We start from the raw sequence: 24,624 nt of genomic DNA, 5'->3' as shown, positions 1-24,624 counted from the left end.
AGCTCAACCCAACTGTATTCCCCAACCAACCCATATTAGTAACAGAAAACTGCAACTGCCTAGCTCTACAAGATACAACCTTCCTTTGTATTATGCAGAAATATGTACAGGCTGCAGTCCTTCCCTTACTAAGGCATTTCACACTCAAATACTAAATAGTGTCTCCACAGCAGTGCTACAGATAAAAAAAAAAGTATGACATAGGCTTGTGAGCTTTTGTATCCAAAATTTATTAGATAGGTAAGACTACAGGAACAGTATGTGAAAAGCAAAAGTCCTTGTCAGCATGGGATACTGAAAACATTAAACTTCAGGACCACCATCATCACATGCTCTGGGGCAAACTGTGCAGTAGTCCTACCCATCCCTCCACAGTACACACACAGGCTGGGCTTAGTGCTGCTTCCGTCTGAAGGAACATCCTATAACAGAAAGATGATATTCATTTAGCACAACTAAAGAAGCCACCAGTACACCAATTATCACTTAAGAGCCACATCCAACCTGAAAGTGAATGGAGAAACTAGGGACTATATACCCCTCTGTTTTACAAAATCTTGTTTATGCTTACAGGATTGCATTATGGGGAAAATTCTGTATGACGCCAGTTTCTGCAACTGCCTTAAGAAATGGCTGAGAATTGCATCTGCCCTAACCCCACCGATTCTCTAACCAGTGCCCATGTCACAGGCACCAATTAGAGAACCGCGTTGCCGCTGAGTTGATCGCAGCAAGGGAATCCCTGCAGCAATCAATTGAGCAGCAGACATCCCCCCCCAACACTGTCCGTGGCAGGAGGGATGACTAATTCCTCCTGCTGCCATCTCCAAACCCCCCACCCAACACTGGCCGCTGCAGGAGAGATGCCCGATTTCTCCTGCCGCCACCCCTGGCCCCATCGAAGTCTGCTGCACATTTTTGTGGATATCTTTTGTTTCATGAGTAAATCAAGGAAATTTTTATTTTGTTGACTTGCAATTACATCACTTTCTTTTCCAGAGATAAAAAAAAAGATGCGACATCAATATGTGAACATTTCTTAAGAAAGAACTAAATATTTCATGGGGTGTCCTAATTTTTTCACATGACTGTAGTTCACCTCGACAAGCAGGAAGTGACTGAGACAAACTTTTGGCTGTAGTATAAGTGGGCTGTGCAGTCCCCAGTACAGTCTGCTCTCAGTCTCCAGTAAGTGGAGATGGTAAGCCTGTGCAGTCTTTCCTTGGTGCAAGGCTGTTGGATGTTGTTTAAATTGGCCTTCTTGTCCCTGGCTGTGGTGCCAGATTGAGTTTGGGGGACCCTTTCGGGGGTTTATCTGACTCTGGGGGTACCACACTCGACTGGTCGAGTCCCAACCCCCATTTCCCCCACCAACTACCAGCAAGGTATATAGCTTTGAAGCTAGTGGTGGTTTGTTCAAATTAAATTAAAGTTGTGTTGAACAAAAAAAAGTCCTGAGGCAGTGCCGGTCTGAAGAGAAGCCTTCAATTAAGGTTAATTTAGCCTTCAATTGATTTATTGCTAACCGGCACTTTATTTTCCCTTGTAGCAGTTTTTGCAATAAACACGCAAGAAATTTAAAAAGTGCTCACTGTGCTCTAGGCTCGCAGTTGATGCAGCCAGCTTGTGCAAAGTGCACCAGCCGCTGTAAAGGGGAATCCTCTTCGCCTTCGTGTGCCGGTGAGCAGAGTTCCCCTTCACACATGTACCGCTCATCAGCAGTGGGCTTCCCCTACCACCCAGACGGATTTCCACAGCCGCTGAGAATGCTGGGAACTCCCTTTTCGCGACTGCCAGCTTGCCTGTTTAGCAGCTGTGTCTATTCAGACCTCTTTGCCACTGCAGGCCCTGGGAGTTTTTTTGGTGGGTTTTTTGCCGGGAAGCTTATCCATCTTGTCTGCAGCCTCATCTGACCTTTCCCCTGTCTTAGAGAGACAAGAACAGGTTTCTGGTGGGTTTCCTGCCTTGGCAGCGAGTTCTGCTTTGCCGCCATAGGGGTTTGCCCCAGATTTTGTTTTGGCCATGTACAAGGCATACTTGCAGGCAGCTGGGGGTCGTTTCTTCCCCACGGGTCTCTGGTTTTTCAGGGGGGAGGGGAGACTTTTGACTTCCACGTCTACTCTCATTCAGTCCCCCTCAGCGTCGGCGAGGATTTTTTGTTTGGGGATGCGTTTTCTCTTACTGAAGACTTGGACCCCTTTTGGGACCTCCAATATCTTCTCGGGGGAGGACGGGACAGAAGACGCCGTGTGTTTGTTGGAGACACTGGCTGGCAAGGATGTGTTGATAGTTCACATTTTTTAACATGAAGAGCTTCAAGAACTTATTCTTCAGGTTTCATCAGCTTTGTGCTTCGAGGATGACGCTAAATAACCCCTGCGTGACGTAGACCCCCTGCTTCGGGGGATCTGGGCAGCTTCCTGTTCTTTTCCTATGCATCAGGATATTCGGTATGTGGTACACACGCAGTGGAAGTCACCAGACACACCCTTTCGTTTGGCGCAGTCCATGGCTCGGCTTTATCCCATTCCTGATGGGGAAAGGGATATCTTTAAATCTCCTGTGGTGGTTTCTGCTATCACATACAGGCATAAGGTGCTTCATTAATCGACTCTTCATACTAAGCTGCTCTGAGCCAAATGGTTAGAATATCATATATGCATTTTGGAAAGCTATTAAAAACCCATCTGTTCTCAAAATTCTTGTAATCGCTTCAAAGCAGCATACTGATGTGAAACTATTGTTAACTTGTTGATGCCAATATTCTATCTATTGTAGCTCACTGTCAATAGTCAGCCCATCTCTTTTGTAAACCGCATAGAACCGAAAGACTTTTGCGGTATATAAAGAAACATTTATGTTATGTTATTTATGTTTAAGGTGGTTCAGCCTTGAAAGTTTGAGTCTCTTCTTAAGCAAAGTTTTAACGTAGCTGTCTTGGTAGTCTAGGCAGTGATTTGTGACAGTCTGGTGGCCCAGGCTCGTTTCGGTGGTCCAATCGAGTTCTTGACCACGAGTCTGATGACTGGTACTTAGTGGATGAGGAGATGGCTAAGATTGAGCTTGGCACTTCTTATCATCTAGATGCCATGTATGATCTGTTGTGGACTTAGGCCAAGTCTATGACTCTCAAAGTGGCTTCTTGCTGTACGCTGTGGCTCCGAGATTGGTAAGCAGATGCGGCATCTAAGGCTAAGCTTAGTAAATTTCCTTTTTGAGGCTCTCTGGCAAGGATTTGAACATGCTGGTTCAGGCCTTGACTGACTAAGGTGCCCCGTCTTTGCCTGGGGATGTTTGCATGATTTTCCCACCAGGTGCCGTTTTATTTCAGCGCATGCAGTCCTTTCAGGGTGCCCACTGGGGAGGGGTTGTGAATCCTCCAGAGGCCCCTCCGCTGCCCACCCAATGACTTCTTGCGGGCCCTTCCCCTTGTTTGAGCCATTGTGCGAGAGTTTTACCAGGGGTGGGCTGAGATCACAACGGATCAGTGGGTCCTAGTTATATAACTCTGAAGTTTTCCTGGCCCTTGCCAGATTGTTTCATCTCTTCTCATCAGGCAGCTTGGAAGAAGCAGGCTTTTTGTCAGACACTGCAAAGGTTGCTTGACCTTAAAGCGGTGGTCTCAGTACCCCCGCAGGTATTCCGTTTACTTCATGGTGCCCAAGAAAGAGGGGTATTTTTGGATCATTTTGGATCTGAAAGGTGTGAACAGGGCACTCCGGATTCTGTCTTTTCACATGGAGACCCTGAGATCTGTCATTCTGGCGGTCCAGCCCAGGGAGTTTTGACTTCTCTCGATCTAACAAAGGCCTACCTGCATGTTCTGATTCGGGCCTTCCATCAGCATTTCCTTTGCTTTGTGATTTTGGGAAAGCCCTATCAGTTTGGTGCGCTTCCTTTTGGTCTGGCCAAGGCTCCACGGACTTTCACCAAGATTATGGTGGTGGTGGCAGCAGCAGCTTTACACAAGGAGGGCATTCTGGTTCATCCCTATCTGGACTAGTTCATTCGAGCAAAGACCTTTCAGGAGAGCTCCCGGGTTATGACTCAGGTTATGGAGTTCCTGCAATCTCTGGGATGTGTGGTCAACTTGTCCAAAAGCCAGTTGGCTCCATCTCAGCGCTTAGAGTACCTCAGAGTTTTCTTCGATACCTGCCTAGGAAGAGTCTTCCTTCCAGATGCCCAAGTGTGCAAGTTGCAGTCCGAGATTCGCTTCCTGATGGACTTTCGGTGTCCTCGGGTACAGGATTTTCTACATATCTTGGGGTTGATGGCGGCCTCCCTAGACATGGTAAAGGGGGCTCGGGTTCACATGCGCCCACTTCAGTATGCTCTTCGGCAGTGGTTGCCTTAAATGCACGATCTGGCCTCTTTCGTTCCTCTTCAGGGGTTAGTTAGTCACAGTTTTCGCTGGTGGCTAGTCTTAGTCTGGTCTGGTGCAGGGAGTGATTCAGAATCAGCTTCAGTGGCGTCAGTCTCCTTAGTTGGGGAGCTCAATGTCTCAGTTGCTTGGGTCAGGACAGCTGGTCTCTGGAGGCGGCATCCTGGTTGATCAATGTTGTAGAGACCAGAGCCATCCCATTGGCATTGCTAGCGTTCCAGATGTTGCTGAAGGGCAAATTGGTTTGGTTCTCTGAGGTAGCTTATGTCAATCGTCAGGGGGGAACCAAGAGTCGTCTAGTAGCGCAGGAGGCTTCTCTGCTCATGGCTTGGGAAGAAACTCATCTTCTGGACCTCTTGGCTTCCCACATAGCGGGAGTGGAGCATGTCCAGGCGGACATCCATAGTCATCACGTGTTGGATCCCAACGAGTGGTGTCTCAGTTCTGCAGCAGAGTTGATTGTGCAGGCTTGGGCCCAACCAGCCATGGACCTGATGGCCACAAATGTCAATGCCAAAGCGCTGAGGTTCTTCAGTCGGTGCAGAGATTACCAAGCTGAGGGGCTGGATGCTCTGGTGCAGCCTTGGCCGAAGGATGCCGACTATATTTTTCCCCTATGGCCAATGGGCAGAGTCCTCCTTCACACTGCTCATCACATGGGCCATGTGATCCTGGTAGCTCCAGATTGGCCCAGGCACCCGTGGTACACATCTGGTTCATCTCGTGGCAGATCCTTTTCTGCTGCCCCTCTCGCTCAATCTTCTGATGTAGAGTCCCTCCCATTACAATGTTTGATCCGAGTCCCTTTTGTCTTAAGGCTTGGCTCTTGAAAGGGAACATCTAACTAAAAAAGCTTATTCAAATAAGGTGATCTCCACCCTCTTGAGTTCCTGGAGACTTTCCACTCTCGGGCTTACATGCAAGTTTGGCGTTTCTTTGAGTAGTGGTGTTCCATATGTGGTGTGGTTCTCCTTCGTACTTGCCTTACATCTTGGAGTTCTTGCAGGATGGTCTGAACGGGGGACTTGCCTGGTCCTCCCTGTGTTAAGCTTGCGGCTTTGTTTACGTTTCACGGTTTGTTCCATGGTTCGGGTTTGGCCTCTTCTCCAGATGCGATTCAGTTTTTAAGAGCAGCATAATTGTTCCATTCTCCAGTGCAGCCTTCGGTTCCAGCATGGAATCTCATTCTAGTTCTTTCCATGCTCGTGCACCCTCTTTTGAGCCTGTTGGCTCCTGCACATTGAAAGACCTTACTCTTAAGGCTGTCTTCCTTGTTGCCATTACTTCTGCGAGACACATTTCCCAACTGCAGGCCTTTTCGTGTTGTCCTCCCTTCCTGGAGTTCTTTAGGGAGCGATCATATTGCAGCTGGTTCCCTCTTTTCTGCCGAAGGTGGCTTTGTCTTTTTATGTCAACCAGTCCGCGGTCCTCTCCGTCTTGGGTAGTCTGGAGGGCTCTTTGAAGCAGAGACAGTTACACAGTTCAGTGGACCCAGGAGTTCCGGAAATCTGATCTTTTTGTCCTCTTAGCGGGTCCTCAAAAAGGGGGACAGTGCTTCCAAGGTGGCTATCTTGTCGACGTACCTTCTTCAAAAAAAGCCTGTGTTGGAATTTCTCAAAGCTCATTCCACTCGGGGTCAGGCAGCTTCTTGGGCTGAGTCTTCTCGTATCTCCAGCGGATATCTGTAAAGCTGCGGTTTGGTCTTCTCTCCATTCTTTTTTGCGATACTATCTTGTATTCAGACGCATCTGCACACGGTGTTCAGTGAGCGTGTTGTTATGGCTGCCCTTCGGGGGTCCCACCTATGATGGGCACTTCCCAGTTTCTGTGCCAGTCTGGAGGGACAGTAAAGGAGAAATTAGGTTCTTACCTGCTAATTTTTTTTAGTCCCTCCAGACCGGCACAGACCTGCCTGTCGTTTTTATTTGGAGTTTTGCCTAAAGAGTACTTTTTTCCTGTGATGTCTGTCTGGGTTGTTAGGGGAGATTAAAAGAACAGCAGCGTTTGGTTTGTCTAGCGTAGCTGGTGAGCTGTGTGGATGTTTTTGAAGATTCTTATTCTAATCAATATCCAACACTATTTCTCTCTGTTCGCTGCTATTCTCCTGAGAGTGAAATTGCTGTTGCTGTCAAATCTGTTTTTGATAGACAAAACATATTAATGCATAGAAAGGAATCCAAATAAATACAAACAATAATACTACATGGTTTGTACAGCCCATCCACCTTATACATCATTACAACTCCCATAACAAAACCCACAATCCCCATCAAAACCTCAAAAATCCCTTAGTCCCAAAACAAAATAAAGAACCCTTACCAGAAACAATCCCTGGATTCGAGCTGACTCGTACAAAAAACAAACTCCGAAGCACTGGTAGCCCATCTTTTATGACTTACCCAGCTAAGGAAATATAGCTCCAGAATCCCAGCCCCCTGATGAAGTTAATGTTATAGTTCAGTTAATTAGTTTAAATTCTGCTTGGCTATTCGTCAGATTGATTGTATTTGGGACTGCACAGCCTACTTATACGACAGCCAAAAGTTTGTGTCTGTCTCCACCTGCTAGTTGAGGTGAGCAATAACCCATCAGTTTCTATGGCAGTCTGGAGGGACTAAAAAAGAAAATTAGCAGGTTAAGAACCTAATTTCTCCTTAGTAAAGTATTGTAATCCCCCTCCCTCTTTTGTTTATCTCTCTTCACACAATAAGACTTTCAAAAGCAATTTCTCCAGGACAAGTTTCAATTCTTTCAGAACGTTTTATATATGGAAGTTTGTGAGTTTCAAGTAGAAGAACCATACCTTCAGTGAGCCTTGCTTTTCCACCAGTGGGCTGACAAAGCACAGTTGAGCAGCCCACACAAAGAACCACAGTTTGGGCATGGCTAAATACAGTGGTGATTTTATAGCAACCTGAAAAGCAACCAAGAACAAATTAGCAGCTTCTGCACAGCTAACACTGTGCTATTGTGTCCAGTGCCTAAGTTCAAGCAAGGTTAAAACTAGTTTAATGCACCAAAGTAAAAGAGGTGAAAGTTCAGTGGTGAGTACAACTACCCTGCGCCATGCCTTCTCCAAGAGAAGCAAATTAATTACCTAAAAATGTTTGCTGGTATAGGGACACTGTGGATCTTAGATGTTGAGAGATGAAGTACAGTTGAACAGTGATTCTTAAACATGTCCTTGGGAACCCCCAGCTAATTGGGTTTTCTAAACTAATCTTCCATTTTTGAGTCGCACATACCTATGCAGGCTCAAGGCGACGGATCTAAGAGAAGGGAAAGTAGAGGGGGAAGGGGGTATGGAGAAGCTAGAGGAGTGAATATGGAAGTAGGGGGAGCTGTTCAGAAACTAAGACAGTTAATGATCAGAGGTGAAATCTTCGGGTTTTTTCTGAATGTGGTGTATTTTGTCTCTTTCCTGATAGCTTCAGGTAGGTCATTCCAGCTTTTACCCCCAGATAAGTTAAGAGTGGAAAATTTGCTTGTAGTGAAGGTATTTTGTGGACGGCAGGTTTAGTTGGATTCTGTTAAGGATTCTTTATGATATCGACCAAACAGTAGAGAATAATTGGATGAGAGGGGCTGCTGAGTTTCTTTATAGAATCTGGTGTAGGATACATGACGATTTGAAAATTATTCAGGCTGATATTGGAAGCCATTGTAGTTGCCTGATGAAGGTTGTGATTGAATCAAATTTCTTTAATTTGTAGATTAGTATAACGGCTGTGCTCTGGATTAGTTGCAGTTTGTGGATTAAAGTAGTGTTGATGCCAAGGTAGGCGGAGTTGCAATAGTCTAGTTGAGGCAGAATCATCATCTGGACAATCAGAGCAAAGTGGTGTGGGTAGAAGTATGATCTTGTGAATCACAGTTGACGCATTGTGTAGATGGTCTTTTTCCGAAGGCTAGATGTGGTTCCATTATGAGAGTGTCGTCTAAGATATCCTTAATGATATCTATACCTGTCGCCTCTATTGTATGCAAATCTGCCTTATGCATAGTTTAGGGATATCTGGAAAAACCAACTAGCTGGGGGTCAGGACAGGTTTAAGGACCAGTGCAGTGGAAGGACAGGTATCTTGGGTAAAGGCATTGTGTCTGACCTGATCATGAACAGTAATAGTGAAAGCGCAGAGGGTATTTGCCCCCTTTACTCTGATGCTAAAGAGTAAAAAAGGAAGGGCTTCTTTTTAATTTCACAAAAGCAGTCCACAAGAAGGACCAGGAGGCCCCTACCAGCTACGGTGTACTGTACACAAGGTACTAGGTGGGGGGACCTGTCTTCTCACCTGGGCACTTGACGTCCATGAAGTAGGAGTTGGGGCTCTGGACCAGCCGCTTCTTCTTGTGCTTCCTCTTCTCCTCCTCGGGGGACGGATGCAGGAGATCCTTGGCCAGCTGCAAGAGGAGGAGAGAGTAAGAGGGGGGAGGAACACCCCCATTTCCTAGCCCACTGTCTCAAAGAATGGGGGGTGCTAAACTCTGATATGCAATACAGTCAATAGCTGCGCTCGAGCTGGCTCCTTAACCCCTCCCCCCCAGCGGTAGTCCCGGTTCCCCCAACGTCGCTCAGGCCGAGGCCCCGGCGCCATCTTGCTTCTCAGACCAACACCAGTAGCTCCCCCAACGGCTGTGGCTCACCGTGTCGGACAGACGCATCACCCCCCCCACCCAGGCAGCCCCCCCCTGCTCCCGCTTCGCACTCACCGGCATCTTCACTCACGCAAGGCCGCCGCTGAAAAGGAGAGAGACCGGAAGCGGCCGCCCCTATATAGCACGCGCCGCGCCGCCGGAAGCTACGTCGTGCAGCAGCGGTGCCGCCATCTTGCGAAGGGCAGCCTCGCTCCCGAGACGCTGCGTTCGAGGCGCAAGAAGCGCGTCGCGTCGCTTGCCCCGCCCCCTCTCCTTTCCCATGGGAACGCGCGCGCGACAATGCAAGCACGCGTTCCCTCCCTGCCGTTCTCGCCGTAGAAAGGCGCGCGCTAATGGCAGCAGCTTCTGAACACCGTTCCCCAGTCTGCGGATCGTTGTGCTCTCTTTTCGTGCAATGCTACTCGCACTGGGGCGACGAGACTGCCTGACGGTGCAGGTAGGGCCCCCCCCCCCACCGTTTCCTCCTTAGGAGTGCAAAGGCTGCCTCAGCCACGAAGGATTTGGGGGAGCCTCTCTTCTGTCACGATGAAGATTGGACTAGCGAAGAGGAAAAAGGAGGAACATCGTTTCTCCTTTTCCTTAGGGTGAGGAGCAGAGATAATTTCGGTCACCCCAAAGGCAGCAAGATACCTCGTTAACCTACTTTCCCAGGTCTGTCTTAATAATGGTTTATGGACTTTTCCTCCAGGAACTTGTCCAAACCAATTTTTTTAAACCCCGCTGCACATCATTTCACAATGAGTTCCAGAGCTCAAATATATATTGAGTTAATATTTTATGGCATTGGCGTTTAAATGTGGCACAGGGGTTAGAGCTGTGGGTTCAAATCCCTCGCTTCTCCTTGTGACCCTGGGCAAGTCACTTAATCCCCTTATTGCCCCTGGTACACTAGATGGAGTTTGAACCCACTGGGGCAGATAGGGAAATATGATAAAGTACCTAAATGTAAAACCACTATATATATATAAACAGACAAACAAAAACTACTGGGTCAGACCAACAGTCATCAATCCATGGCACATTCCATAGCACTTAATCCCAAGGACAAACGGCTGCTTTTTCCTCACAGACTTCTCGAGAAGTTGATCCAAACCTTTTTAAACCCATCTAGGTGCATTGCTTTTTACCACTTGCTCTGGCACACAGTCCCAGAGCTTGACTATTTCCTACAGTTTCCTTGCAAATGTATTGTGAAATACCAGAGCAATACGGTAGTTATGTGTTGATCCAATATGTCCGCAACATTTTCCAGATACTAGGACTGTTCCAAATCCCTTTGGCTTGCCTCTCCTATTGGCGCTGCTTACATTTTTTTTCTCTCTTTTTTTTTTCTCTTAGTTTCATAATAAAAAAGGAAATTAGTCTCATCTTTATTTATTTTGTTTTCCCCCAACAAGCTCAGGTTAAACATGCATACAGTCAAGACGGTTTACAGGTTAAACGTAGATACATAAAATACAGTCTGAATGGTTACAATATGTCATGTTTATGATACAATGTGAATGTCTTAGTATACCATATACAGAGAGACCGGTTCCAGTATACTGTACCTTTATTTTTTATAAAGATACAGTAGTAGGCAAGGAATTAAGTGAAGACATGTGTTTTTATTGCTTTTCTAAAGTTCAGGAGCCCTTTGAGGGATCTGATCTGTCTGTGTGTGTGTGGGGGGGGGGGTAGTTGGTTCCAGTAGTTTGGTAGGAAATGGGAGTTGGATCGTCATCTGGCATTCTGTAGTTGAAGGGCATGGCCTGGGGGTGTCTGATTGCTGTGTTTTGAACATGTTGGAGACGGTGTATATTCTTTGCTGTGAGACAGTTGAACAGTGCATTGCAGTAATCTGCGTGGGAGAGGACGAAGACGTACAGAAGTTTAGTGAACTCAAATTCTTTTTGGAATTTCTCGCATTGATATCAGGATAATTACTGCAAACATTTTGTCCTGTTTAAATATTTTGCTTCATGGCTTCTCGGCCCTTTGGCTAAGATTAAGTGCAAATATTTTGCTTCTTGTTAATAATATAAATTGTGATCCTTTTCCTAATCAAATGATTTACCCCTTCCCTTTTCACAAAGACACACTAGTAGCTATTGTGCAATTACCGTGGGCTGCCACAGTAATTAAGTTTGTAAAAGATGGCCTTATTTTCTTGTAAAATTCCCGAAAAAAATATAAAGTGCTGTTTTAACATTGCCCATGAGATACATGATGTGTAAAGCCACAAGACTGCCCCTCCTTCTACACTGCTCCTTGTGACCCTGGGCAAGTCACTTAATCCCCCCTATTGCCCCAGGTACATTAGATAGAGTGGGAGCCTGCCAGGACAGTTAGGGAAAACTGCTTGAGTCCCTGAATACATTCATATAAACCATTCTGAGTTCCTCTGGGAAAACAGTATAGTATAGAAAATTAAATACAGTGACAAGTTTCAGCCTCTGATAACCACAGCTGGTATTGTGACATCATAATGCCTCATTCCACCAATGCCTAAGAGCCAACTTCATCAGTGATGTCACAATGGTTTCAGTGACCTTTACTTGGCTCACTTATACTACATTTTGATTACTAGAGTGGTGCAGTGGTTAAAGCTATAGCCTCAGCACCCTGAGGTTGTAGGTTCAAATCCCGCACTGCTCCTTGTGACCCTGGGCAAGTCACTTAATCTCCCCTATTGCCCCAGGTACATTAGATAGAGTGGGAGCCTGCCAGGACAGTTAGGGAAAACTGCTTGAGTCCCTGAATACATTCATATAAACCATTCTGCGTTCCTCTGGGAAAACAGTACAGTATAGAAAATTAAATAGTGTGACAAGTTCAGCCTCTGATAACCAGAGTTAGTACTGTGACATCATAATGCCTCATTCCACCAATGCCTAAGAGCCAACTTCATCAGTGATGTCACAATGGTTTCAGTGACCTTTACTTGGCTCACTTATACTACATTTTGATTACTAGAGTGGTGCAGTGGTTAAAGCTATAGCCTCAGCACCCTGAGGTTGTAGGTTCAAATCCCGCACTGCTCCTTGTGACCCTGGGCAAGTCACTTAATCTCCCCTATTGCCCCAGGTACATTAGATAGAGTGGGAGCCTGCCAGGACAGTTAGGGAAAACTGCTTGAGTCCCTGAATACATTCATATAAACCATTCTGCGTTCCTCTGGGAAAACAGTACAGTATAGAAAATTAAATAGTGTGACAAGTTCAGCCTCTGATAACCAGAGTTAGTACTGTGACATCATAATGCCTCATTCCACCAATGCCTAAGAGCCAACTTCATCAGTGATGTCACAATGGTTTCAGTGACCTTTACTTGGCTCACTTATACTACATTTTGATTACTAGAGTGGTGCAGTGGTTAAAGCTATAGCCTCAGCACCCTGAGGTTGTAGGTTCAAATCCCGCACTGCTCCTTGTGACCCTGGGCAAGTCACTTAATCTCCCCTATTGCCCCAGGTACATTAGATAGAGTGGGAGCCTGCCAGGACAGTTAGGGAAAACTGCTTGAGTCCCTGAATACATTCATATAAACCATTCTGCGTTCCTCTGGGAAAACAGTACAGTATAGAAAATTAAATAGTGTGACAAGTTCAGCCTCTGATAACCAGAGTTAGTACTGTGACATCATAATGCCTCATTCCACCAATGCCTAAGAGCCAACTTCATCAGTGATGTCACAATGGCTTCAGTGACCTTTACTTGGCTCACTTATACTACATTTTGATTTCTAGAGTGGTGCAGTGGTTAAAGCTACAGCCTCAGCACCCTGAGGTTGTGGGTTCAAATCCCGCACTGCTCCTTGTGACCCTGGGCAAGTCACCTTTAATCCCCAGGTACATTAGATAGAGTGAAAGCCTGCCAGGACAGAGAGGGAAAAATGCTTGAATACCTGAATGTAAACCACTTAGACTATAGGCCTGTTTTACAAAGCCACGCTGTATGGCAACAGCCCCAAAGCACTTTAAATCTCTATGGGCTTCGGGGCCGTTACCGCGCTGCAGCCGCTAGCGCAGCTTTGTAAAACAGGCCCTATAAGTGGTATATAAATGCTTAAATAAATAAGATGTTGACAGGCATTCTTAGGGGTGTCATTTGGAGGGGGGGGAGCTGTGATACAGTAGTGTTATTCATGCCGATTTCTAAATTACATTCATACATGCACAAAGTTATGCTTTTTAAACACTACTGGGAATAGTTTGGAGAGTCTGTTTTATAGACTTGAACTCGCACAACCCCTGCAATCAAATTCTCTGAATCTTTGGGCTGGGGAAGAGTCCCAGCACAGGGTCCCCCTATGTTTCTAATTTTATTTTTACATGTACAAGTTGAAATTATCTGAATTTACACCAGTTTATAAACAGAAGGCACCACTAACCCCAAATAATTACAGAGGGACGTGTGTCATTGGTAACATTAGCAAACCGTTCTGTGCTGTACTCACAAACAAATACAATTCCTAACGGAACAAATGAAGGCAGATCAAGACAATATTATTCATTCTGTCTATCCAGGCCATCCATCTACTCCCGCTTGTCCCAAGCTTTCTTCAATCCAGATAATCTTCATGTCGGCTGGGTCAACATTCCATGAGTTCACCACCCTTTTTGTGAAGAAGTATTATGTAAATATAATCCTGAGGGGGAAGGAGAAACAGAAATGCATTTCCTCCAGTTAAACAGTTATTTATTATTATTTTTTTACAGTTACTGTATTTTATTTTATATACAGCCAGCCATTTTTAGCAAAACGTCAAATCAAAGTAGTGTTAATAATTAATTTAAAAAAACAGTGGGCAATGCTAAAATAAAAAAAGAGGAAGAGTACACAAACAAATTAACCAAACTAGACACAAAGGGGCAGGAAAGGTTTATAATATCTTAAGGGAAAAAAACCCCAAACGGTATAGAAACAAGAGGGTAGGATACAGAAAGAATATGGAAAAGTAAAGATGGCGTAAGATAGTGACTACCTGATCACAAGTAATATGAAACAGTTACAAGGAAATTAAGTACCTAGTCTGAATTATGGGAAAATATTGCAGAGATAATGACAGAGACCAGAGATGCATATTTCCCAAATCAGAGACAGAAATTCAAAGAATGAGCAGGTAAACTCTGTATAACCATGGAGCTTTTGTGGTTAGGTCTGAGATTGGACTGTCTTCCTCCTACTGTAGCTCTGGTATCTGGGTCTTCCTTACCAACTGAGTTCTCCGCCAAGATATTGGGAGTCCTTTTTTGATTCCTCTCTTTCCATTAAGGACCAAATAAATTCCTTGGTCAAGAAATGCTTCTTTAGTTTGCGAATGCTAAGGAAGGTTAAACATCTTTTTCATCACTGTCATTTTTCTATCTTACTTCACTCAATTATATTATCTCGTCTTGATTACTGTAACGCTATCTACCTTGGCATTACAAAAATTTGTCTTCATAGATTACAATTAATTCAGAATACTGCTGCAAAGCTGATCTTTGGAAAACGTAAATTTGACCATGTGACCCCTTTGCTTCAGCGTTTTCATTGGCTCCCGGTTTATTTTAGAATTCAATTAAAATTCTACATGGTATCTTTAATCCTCTTATTCCTTTATTTTGGAACGTTTACCGATTCTCCTTTGCAAGAGGTATCCAACAATTTAAACTTTCCCTTCCTTCTAAAAAAGGGATTAAAGAAGTCAAGATCTTCAGTCAATTTTTGGTGTTTAAATTCTCTCAACTCTGGAATGATCTCCTCTTTTTTTTAAGGAGTTCCAGTTTGTTTCAATTGTTCCATAAATCTTTAAAAACTACTCTATTTGCCAAACATTTTTAAAATTAATTCTTTTGAAATTTTGCTATCATCTTCTATTTATCATTTGTAAATCATTCCCTGTAATCGCTGTAAACCAAGTCGAGCCTTCTCCGAATGATGACTCGGTATGCAAAGTTAAGCTTTAGTTTAGCTTTAGTTTAGTTTTAGTTTAGAGAAACGTAAATAGACGTGCGATTCTTCCTGTACTTGGCAAAATATAAAGAGATTAGAGAGGTACGTTTCCTAAAATTGAGAGAGGAAAAACTCTGTGTATAATCCTTGGGGGAGGGGGGAGAGAAGACAATTCAGCTCTAGCTGCAACACTTCATTGTATCCTGCCACTAGCCAAGAAATGTGACCTGACCAATGTGACCAGAACAATGAAGACCAAAACCTGGGAATTGTTAGCCTCACTGTTCATTTTCCAGTCAATAAAGATACCCGAGTCTGAATGTAAAATTGAGCCTCCCACTTCTCTCTGGCTGGTAGACTGTCTCTCTGCAGAAGCTCAGCCTCTCTCTCTGACTGGGGGGACGATCTCTCTGCACAGGGTCAGCCCCTCTCCCTGGCTGGGGAATGATTTCTCTGCACAGGGTCAGCCCCTCTCCCTGCTAGGGAGGGCTTCCTCTGCTCCTAGGGAGGAGTTCGTGATCAGCGGGGAATGGTCTCTCTCCACAGGGTCAGCCCCTCTCCCTGCTAGGGAGGGCTTCCTCTGCTCCTAGGGAGGAGTTCGTGATCAGGGAGGAATGGCCTCTCTCCACAGGGTCAGCCACTCTCCCTGGCTTGTGGACTCCCTCTCTCTCTCTGCATAGGGTCAGCCCCTCTCCCTGGCTGGGGAATGATTTCTCTGCAGAGGATCAGCCCCTCTCCCTGCTAGGGAGGGCTTCCTCTGCTCCTAGGGAGGAGTTCCTCATTCCAGCAGCTCAGGGAGTGGGAGGTAGGGGAGGAGCCGCTGAAAGTTTTTCATTTTCTGAAAAGGGAAAAAAAGGATCCCGGAGCAAAATGGCGAAAGCTTATGATCACCTATTCAAAGTTCTTTTAATCGGAGACAGCGGAGTTGGGAAGACTTGTCTTATCATCCGCTTCGCAGAGGATAACTTTAACAGCACCTACATCTCCACCATCGGTGAGTGAGACTGAGATCTGCCTTCCCAAACTCTGAGTCAGTCTCCCCTCCCCCAGCAATGCTGGCTGGAGTACAGGAGTCGCCTAATGACCAGAGGGCTACCAACTAGGGGAGCCAGCTTTGAATCTCACTGCAGCTCCTTGGCAACTGGGGCAAGTCGCTTAACCCTTTCACTGGTTTCAGAACAAATTTAGAGGCTGAAATTCAGGCCACGGCAGCCAGCGATCGTAAAAGTGGCAGGCACTGCGGGTATAAAGCTGCAGGGTCCAAAAACTGAACAGTTTTGAAGATCCCAGAGTCAGGCCGCCCGAGGTACTGGTCACAAAAGGTGACAAAGTCCCAGTCCAGTCCTCGAGGGCTGCAATCCAGTCGGGTTTTCAGGATTTCCTCAGTGAATTTGCATGAGATCTAGTTGCATGTGTTGCTTCCATTGTTTGCAAATCTCATGCCTCTTCATTGGGGAAATCCTGAAAACCTGACCGGGCGAGGGTCGAAGTTGGACACCTATCCTGGAAGATATAGATGCTGGGCTGGGATTTTGGCACCCTTTGTCACCAGTGCCTTACCCCTAGTCCAGTAGGAGGGGGGAGACTTGAGAGAGAGGGGGAGACATTGGATCGCAGGTGGAGAGGGTGGGGGAGCGCCAATAGAAAAGTTGGCTCAGGATGCCATAGTCCCTTCAGCTGGCCCTTCCCGTGAACGGCATTGTTTAAACTGCCTACCAGCCAGAGTTAGCATTACCTTTTTTGCTGTCCTAATTTGATGGTTGGCTATCTGAATCTCCTCTGGCTCCATCCATGGACCACCTTAGCAGCACCCACTAACTGGATGTGTACTTTTGATTATCATCTGGTGAGATGGTGAGGCCTCTGGAGAGAGAGGAATTCTTGTAGCGACTAATGAAAAAGACACAAGCTAAATTCCAAATTCCTTTTCTTTCCACCAGCAGTACCTAAATATAGAAACATAGAAGATGACGGCAGAAAAGGGCTACAGCCCATCAAGTCTGCCCACTCTGCTTACCCACCCCCTAATGACCCAATTTTCTTATCTTGACCCTCGTAGGGATCCCACATGGGTATCCCATGTATTCTTAAAGTCTGGCACGCTGTCTGCCTCGATCACCTGCACTGGAAGCTTGTTCCAATGATCAACCACTCTCTCTGTGAAGAAATACTTTCTGGTGTCGCCATGAAATTTAACGCCCCTGAGTTTGAGCGGGTGCCCTCTTGTGGCCGAGGGTCCCTTGAGAAAGAAAATATCATCTTCCACTGTTGTGCAAGTAAGACCGAGTCCAACCCAGATCTACCGAAATCCCCCTCTCCAAAACCCGATACCCCACATCCAGTTATATTTCAGTATTACGCACAGTTGTGCTATCAGTGAGGCCTAGATTCTAAAAAAAACCAAAAAAACACATTAAAAAAAAAAATGATGGGCTGCTATCGCAGCTGTTCTGGTAACGAATTTGAAAAAAGCGAGTCATTCTCACAAAAAAACGCTCATGTCAATGAGTTTGGCGGAGAGTAGCGAAGACTCGCTAAATTTGCATGTGCAGAAAAAAAACGCAAAAAGAAAAAAAAAAACCCCAGCGGGAGAGATGTTCAACCTCTCCCGCTGCCAACCAACACTCTCCCCCCCCCCAGGAGCGGGAGAGATGCCCATTCTCTCCTGCTGCCAAGCAAACTCCCCCCCCCCCCTCCGCAGCAGGAGAGATGCCCATTCTCTCCCATGCCACACAACACCCCACCCTGCAGCGAGAGATATGCCTACTCTCTCCCGATGCCAGTGACCCCCCCCCCCCCAGCATCAGGAGAGATGCTCACTATTCCCTCTGCTGAGGGGGATGGGTGGCTTGGCAGCGGAAGAGAATGAGCATCTCTCATCCCGGTACCAAGCAACCCCCCCCCCCCTGCAGCAGAAGAGATGCCCACTTCCGATGCTGGGGAGGTCGCTTAGCAGCGGAATGAGAGATGCTCATTCTCTTCCGCTGCCAAGCAACCCATCCCCCTCAGCAGAGGGAATAGTGAGCATCTCTCCTGATGCTGGGGGGGGGGGGGTCACTGGCATTGGGAGAGAGTAGGCATATCTCTCGCTGCAGGGTGGGGTGTTGTGTGGCATGGGAGAGAATGGCCATCTCTCCTGCTGCGGAGGGGGGAGTTTGCTTGGCCCCCTCAGCAGAGGGAGAGATGGCCATTCTCTCCTGCTGCCACACAACACCTCCCTGAAGCGGAAGATATACCCAATCCCACTGCCAAGCTAACCCCCCCCCCTCCCGTAGCAGACATAAGGACTTTTTTTTAACTTGAGGAGGGGGTTCCAGGAGGGGTTTGGGATGGATTTACTGGCCTACCAGAGGGGTTGTAAGCAATGAGAGAACGGGCTAGGAGGAGGTTGGGTGGGGGGCTGTTGGACTACCAGGGATTTTTTTTTTTTTAGTTGGGGGGGAGTCAGGGTCTCTGGATATGCACACAAGAGTTGTGCCTAGAGAATGACACTGGGAAAAATTTGTCCCTATCGCCACAGGAACTTAATTTCTCCATCCCATCCCCATGAGTTTTGTTGCTGTCCCTCCCCCATTCCTGTAAGCTCTACCTTAACTACACAATCCTCGAACACTTATGATTTTAAAGAGTTTGAGGCTTGTGCAGATGAGGACGGAGCTTGCAGGAATGGGGGCAAGGACAGGAAAAGAACTGACGGGGGACGAGACAGGAAAATTAGTTCCCGCAGGGATGGGGAAAAATTTGTCCCAGTGTCACCTAGTTGTGCCTCCTGCACAACTCTTATGGACATGCCCCAGGAAGTTCCGACCCCTTTATTGACCAATGCTGAAAACCAAAAATATGCATATAATTTACATGCTGTTAGTGTTGGCTAAAATCAGACCCGTTTCTCCGGTGCACCGAGGTTTTGTGTATCTGCTCCTGGACGTTTAAACGGAAGAGACAATATTCTTGGAGGTTATTTTGGGGTTGTAACTTTTTGGAAGGATTCAGTCAGAATTTTGATGCGTTTGTCTCTGTCTGTTGGGCCGTCAGAGCAGATACGATGGTATCATGTGGCTTAGCAGTATATAATGAATTTTTTTTTTTTGTCTGCAAGGGGTGGAAGCTGAATGATAGGGACCTATCCGAGTCTATAAAAGATATGCACCTATTGCAACGCGCTTAGCGGCACCTAAAGTGAATAACGATGTTTCTTGGTCTATTAAAAGGATTTGACAAAATAGAGCAAGAAACATCGTTATTCACTTTCTCAAATGTGACACGGACAAGAGGTCATGGACTGAAACTGAGGGGCAGCAGGCCCAGGACAAATGTCAGGAAGTTCTGTTTCGCACAGAGAGTGGTGGACGCTTGGAATGCTCTCCCGGAGGAGGTTGTGACGGAAACTTCCATTTTGGGATTCAAGCGCAAGTTGGATGCACACCTTCTTGCAAATCACATTGAGGGATACGGGAAATCAAGGTCTCCATCAGGGAGCACCTAGCTTGGCCTCCGCGTGTGCGGGTCGCCGGACTAGATGGACCTAGGGTCTGATCCGGTGAAGGCGTTTCTTATGTTCTTAATGCCTAAGTGAGCATTTCTAAGGGTGGAGCGTGACTAAGCATGATTCTCCAAAAACTTAGGCGCCTGAAATATACGCCTTTAAAACCCTCACCTACCTTTCAGACACCTAAGTTTTTATATAGGCGCCACCAGCATCGTAGCGAGGCTGAATTGCGCCCTTCCCTGCCCCCACCCGCCCGCTCCTTCCTTGTATCTTTTGAACTTCGGTACGAGCAGCCACCAACTCGCGGCCCGCATTGGCTTCTACGCTCTCTCTGATGTCACTTCCTTCCCGGAAGCGACATCCGTAGAAGTTGACGCGGGCCGCAAGTTGGTGGCAGCTCGTACCGAAATTAAAGAGGTACAGGGGAGGGGAAGGGGAGGCAGAGAGGGGAAGGGGTGTCGACCGCCCTCCCTTACTACGCCAGTGGGCGGAACTTGCCACAATTCCGTAAATGGCGCCTAAGCGTGATTCATCTGCAGCCAGACACCTTTTTTTTTTAGGCGCTGGCCAATTTAGGTACCATTTATAGGATCAGCCCCTGAGGGAATTCCGAGTGATACATCGGGCTTATTTTTACTAGAGACCGTCTTTTTAAGGCGGGTCTCGCGGAGTCACCTGATTGTGAAAAATGCGGGCAAGGGGGTGAAGTCCTTTTTTTCACGCTTTTTTGGAGCTGCAATGTGGTGCGTGGTTTTTGGAGGAGAGCGGTTCGTTATTGGGAGGGTCTTTTGGCTTTCCCTTTGGTGTTTTCTCCGGCTGGTTTTGTGTTAGATAAATATGAGACTTTCCGACTCTAATCGTTTTCACTGGCTTTTGGTACAGAAGGCCCGGGGTAGGTGTCAGGTCAAAGGCGCGCCCAGACAATTGAGTGCAGCGCGGGGGTGCGCGCCTCACAAAATTACTGTTTTTAGGGCTCCGACGGGGGGGTGTGGGGGGGAACCCCCCCACTTTACTTAATAGAGATCGCGCCGCATTGTGGGGGCGTTGTGGGGGGTTTGGGGGGTTGTAACCCCCCACATTTTACTGAAAACTTCACTTTTTCCCTGTTTTTAGGGAAAAAGTTAAGTTTACAGTAAAATGTGGATGGTTACAACCCCCCAAACCCCCCATAATGCCGGCGCCATCTCTATTAAGTAAACTGGGGGGGGCTCCCCAACAAACCCCCCGTCGGATCCCCTAAAAACTGTAATTTTCTTCGGCGCGCGCCTTTGTCTTTCGCGGGGTAGTCTATGAACCCCCGGGGTATTGGCTAAGAAGGTGATCCTTCAGGTATGGACTGTTGCTGAACCCCCCTTCCTTTTGGGCTTGGCGGAATCGCCTTTATGCTCTCATGTTGATGGAAAGGGAACAGAGGCATACTTCCTTTAAACAGAAAAATATATATATATTTTTTTGAAAATCTGGGTCCCTACCTTGATTCTTTGCCACACAGAGCTAGAAGTTTAAGGGCAAATTCTATAAGAAGCGCCCAAACGTTAGGCGCCTACTTAGGCGCTGTTCAGCGCGATTCAAGTAAAATCGGGCGCCGTTTAGCGAATCACGCTGAGCGGAACCTATTTTGGAGGCGCCCAAGAACTAGGCCAGCTCTAGGCACAACTCAAAGTTAGGCGCCCGTGCGAACGCTTAAGCACGCTTAAGAGCGGCGATTCTGCAACAAGGCGCCTAACATGTAGCCACGCCCACACCTACCATGCACAGCGCCTTTTTTTTTTTTTTTTTTTTGAAGGCCGCCTCGGTGTTTAGAGGCGCCTTGTTACAGAATCGCGCTTTCTTGATAGGCGCCTAGGTTTCAATCAGTGCTAATTAAAAAGCTTAATTGAGCTTGTTACATAAGAACATAAGCAGTGTCTCCGCCGGGTCAGACCATAGGTCCATCCTGCCCAGCAGTCCGCTCCCGCGGCGGCTCAAACAGGTCACGACCTGTCTGAATCACCAGAAGGGGCTCCCTTGCCACCTTGGTTTCCCATTGAGTCCTATCTTCCCATCGAAGTCCTAACCCTCTGGTCTTGCACATGCACGACCTGGTTGGGTTTCTATTCTATACTTATTACCTGGTTAGCTTTCTATACTTGTGTTACATCCCAGCTCCTCCCTCAGTATCCCACGATCCCTTTATCCCTCAGGAATCCGTGCAATCCCTGTTTGAATCCCTGTACCGTACTCTGCCTGATCACTTCCTCCGGTAGCGCATTCCAAGTGTCCACGACCCTCTGGGTGAAAAAAACTTCCTTGCATTTGTTTTGAACCTATCTCCCTTCAGTTTCTCCGAATGCCCCCTCGTACTTGTTGTCCCCTTCAGTCTGAAGAATCTGTCCCTATCCACCCTCTCTATGCCCCTCATGATCTTGAAGGTCTCTAACATATCTCCCCTGAGCCTCCTTTTCTCCAGATAGAAGAGCCCCAGCCTATCCAATCTCTCGGCGTATGGGCAGTGTTCCAGCCCTCTTACCAGTTTCGTTGTTCTCCTTTGGACTCTCTCAAGTACCGCCATGTCCTTCTTGAGGTGCGGCGACCAATACTGAACGCAGTATTCCAGATGTGGACGCGCCATCGCTCGATACAATGGCATGATGACTTCCCGCGTCATCATGCCATTGTATCGAGCGATGGTGCGTTCTTCAATTTAGATAGGCGCCTTGGAAATTGGTGTCTAACTTTAGGCGCTGGTTACAGAATTTGGGCCTGAGTGCTTAATTCGTTTGGATTCTTACTAGTATGATTGCTGGTCTGTGTCCCTTCACTCCGGAGGTGAGCACTCTCCCCACCCGTCATGGGTTGGGGGGCGGTTGCTGCGGAAGAGGCGGACCACCTCCCCCCCCCCCCTTTTTTTTTTTTTTTATTTTCTTTTTCCTTGTTTTTGGGATTTGTTTATGTTTTGGGACTTCTGTGACCCTTTGTTTTTCCTTTCTTCCTGGGCCGGGGTCTTTAAGGAACCAGGACCCTGGCTACTTCTCATTTGCTGTAACCTGCTGGCCTGTTGTCATGGGGGAGAGGGGATTTTCTTTTTGTTCAAGGGGGGGTGGGAATTATTGTGGTGGATGTGGGGTTCAAAATTTGATGATATTCCTATAGTTATTTGCAGTTCTTGTCAACGTTCTTGTTTTGATATGTACTTTTCAACTGTTTTCATGGTTGTATTTTTGTATCGTCAATAAAAATTGTTTGAGTCTAGAACAGGGGTGTCCAACCTGCGGCCCAGTGAAGTATTTTGTGCGGCCCTGGTCGAGGGCGATGCAGTGTTTTCCTCTGCTGCCCCCGGGTGTTTACCGTCTTGCCGGCTCCTTCCTCTGTCTTGCTGCAGCGTTTGCATGTTTGTGCGGCCCCCAGAAACATTTTTTTTCGGCCAATGCGGCCCAGCGAAACCAAAAGGTTGGACACCCCTGAATTCTAGAAGAATCTCTGAAGGACAGGGTACGTTATAAGTTATTGGTTACCGTTTGCATGTGCCTACACAACTTGGCCCCCAAACTTCTCCTCCAGAGTATCCTGCCACGTGCTGCGGCCAGCAGAACATTTTGATCTGCAAATTAAGAGACTGAGGTTAACATTCTCCAGAAATAGTATTCTCCATTGTATTGGGCCCAGGGAATGGAATAACCTCCCTGAGTACATTCGCCAATAGGAGAATATACAGAATTTCAAGAGATTGCTCAAAAGGCATTTGTTTTGTTAGATGAAATACAGGGTCTGAGATTGAATGAATGAGGAAGAGTAGAGATTGATGGTCACTGATGTATTTTACTGTCCAGATTGTTTTTTTCCCCGTTTGTAGGTATGTTTGTCGTTGATTCGACTTTTCTGTTATATGTAATTTTACATTTTTGTATGTAAGTGTGTAACTCAGCCGGGATAAGGGCTTGGATAAATAAATACAGCAAACAAAAAAAAACAAATCCCCTCTATAAGTCCAGATAGTTTCTGTGTGAGTGTACCAGTGGCAGATATGATAGGTCCGTGGATGTCCTCTGGAGGTGGGTCGGAACAGGGCAGGAAAGAGGCGAAACTGGGCAGTCTTGGGGGCGTGGCCATGGGTCTGGATTTTCCCAAAGGAAAATCTGGTAACCCTAACGTATGGGAGCTGAAGGAAATCCCTGGTTGGGCAGACTGGATGGACCATTCGGGTCTTTATCTGCCGTCATCTACTATGTTACTATGTATACTTACATTAAGACATTCTTAACAATAACACATCAATATCTTATCCTCCCTTACCCAAACCCCCACCCTTTGTCTGGCAGGTCATTCATACAGCTTAATAAAACCCTCTAAAGGGCTCCATACATCCTTAAATGAGGCCATATTCCCAGACTTTTCAGCTAAGTTAGCTTCATATCTATAAAAGAGACATACTATCTGCCGCACTCCCCTTGTTCCCCCTCTTCTCACCTATCTCTCTACAAATTCTCTACAAATTTTGTCCTGCATCTTACTGTGTGAATGTCAATTGCAACCCGTTCTGTGCTCCCGGGAGAACAGGATAGAAATCCAAATAAATAAAAATGTGAAGTCTTTGCAAGAAAAGATGGGATTGGCATGTGGGATCTCTTCATGGAGGTAGTTAGGGGGTGGGCCATTAGTGTGGGCAGACTAGATGGGCCGTGGCCCTTTTCTGCCGTCATGTTCTATGTTTCTATGTATTGCCACTCCAGATAGTATCAAGAACAGTTTAAGTATAACGTGCTCCACATCACCAAGCCATATGAAAAAGGTATACAAACATCCAATAGCCAAAATATTTGAACCAGTGGGCAGGAAAACAAAAGATGGCCAAGTGTACCCACTTCCTTCTTACAGCTGCAACATGCATTAGATTTCTTAGCATTCAATTTTTGTGTTTATTAAGGACACCCTAAGCATCAGCTAGGAAACAGTGGGGGTGGCAGCTTTAATTTCCTGATTGCACTCTTATCTCCGTATGTCTGAAGCCTGTATCATTTGCCACATGGCTGCTTTCTGTTTGCTCATGGCAGCTTGGCAAATGGTGGCTTGCACTAAACAAGATGGTGGGGAAGGGGGGGGGGAGCTGCTCCTTTTCCACATCCAGCCACAGCTGACGTGTGCCCACTGCAAACCACATGACACGAAACTGGAAGAGTTCCTGAAGATGTTGCAACTGGAAG

At 46.6% G+C, this 24,624-nt stretch overlaps 2 protein-coding genes across 2 annotated transcripts in view; one reads left to right on the top strand and one right to left on the bottom strand.

Annotated features, from left to right (window-relative positions):
* Nucleotides 1-209: 209 nt before the first annotated feature.
* Nucleotides 210-9,240, bottom strand: RPS27 (ribosomal protein S27). The gene is made up of 4 exons (XM_033923579.1): nucleotides 9,092-9,240; nucleotides 8,674-8,782; nucleotides 7,185-7,295; nucleotides 210-422 (listed from the first exon to the last, which is right to left on the bottom strand). Exons 1-4 carry the CDS (start codon nucleotides 9,095-9,097, stop codon nucleotides 394-396), a joined length of 255 nt encoding a protein of 84 aa, XP_033779470.1. The 5' UTR covers nucleotides 9,098-9,240; the 3' UTR covers nucleotides 210-393.
* A 6,479-nt stretch (nucleotides 9,241-15,719) lies between these two features.
* The window catches only part of RAB13 (RAB13, member RAS oncogene family), a 34,937-nt gene continuing 26,032 nt past the window's right edge, over nucleotides 15,720-24,624 (top strand). The window contains exon 1 of the mRNA XM_033923578.1: nucleotides 15,720-15,949. Within this exon, the coding sequence (XP_033779469.1) occupies nucleotides 15,826-15,949 (124 nt within the window). The 5' untranslated portion in view covers nucleotides 15,720-15,825. The remainder of the gene's footprint in view (nucleotides 15,950-24,624) is intronic.

Source organism: Geotrypetes seraphini, chromosome 16 (assembly GCF_902459505.1).
Source record: "Geotrypetes seraphini chromosome 16, aGeoSer1.1, whole genome shotgun sequence".
In the NCBI taxonomy this organism is placed as follows: Eukaryota; Metazoa; Chordata; class Amphibia; order Gymnophiona; family Dermophiidae; genus Geotrypetes; species Geotrypetes seraphini.
This window is presented reverse-complemented; position numbering and strand designations above follow the sequence as displayed.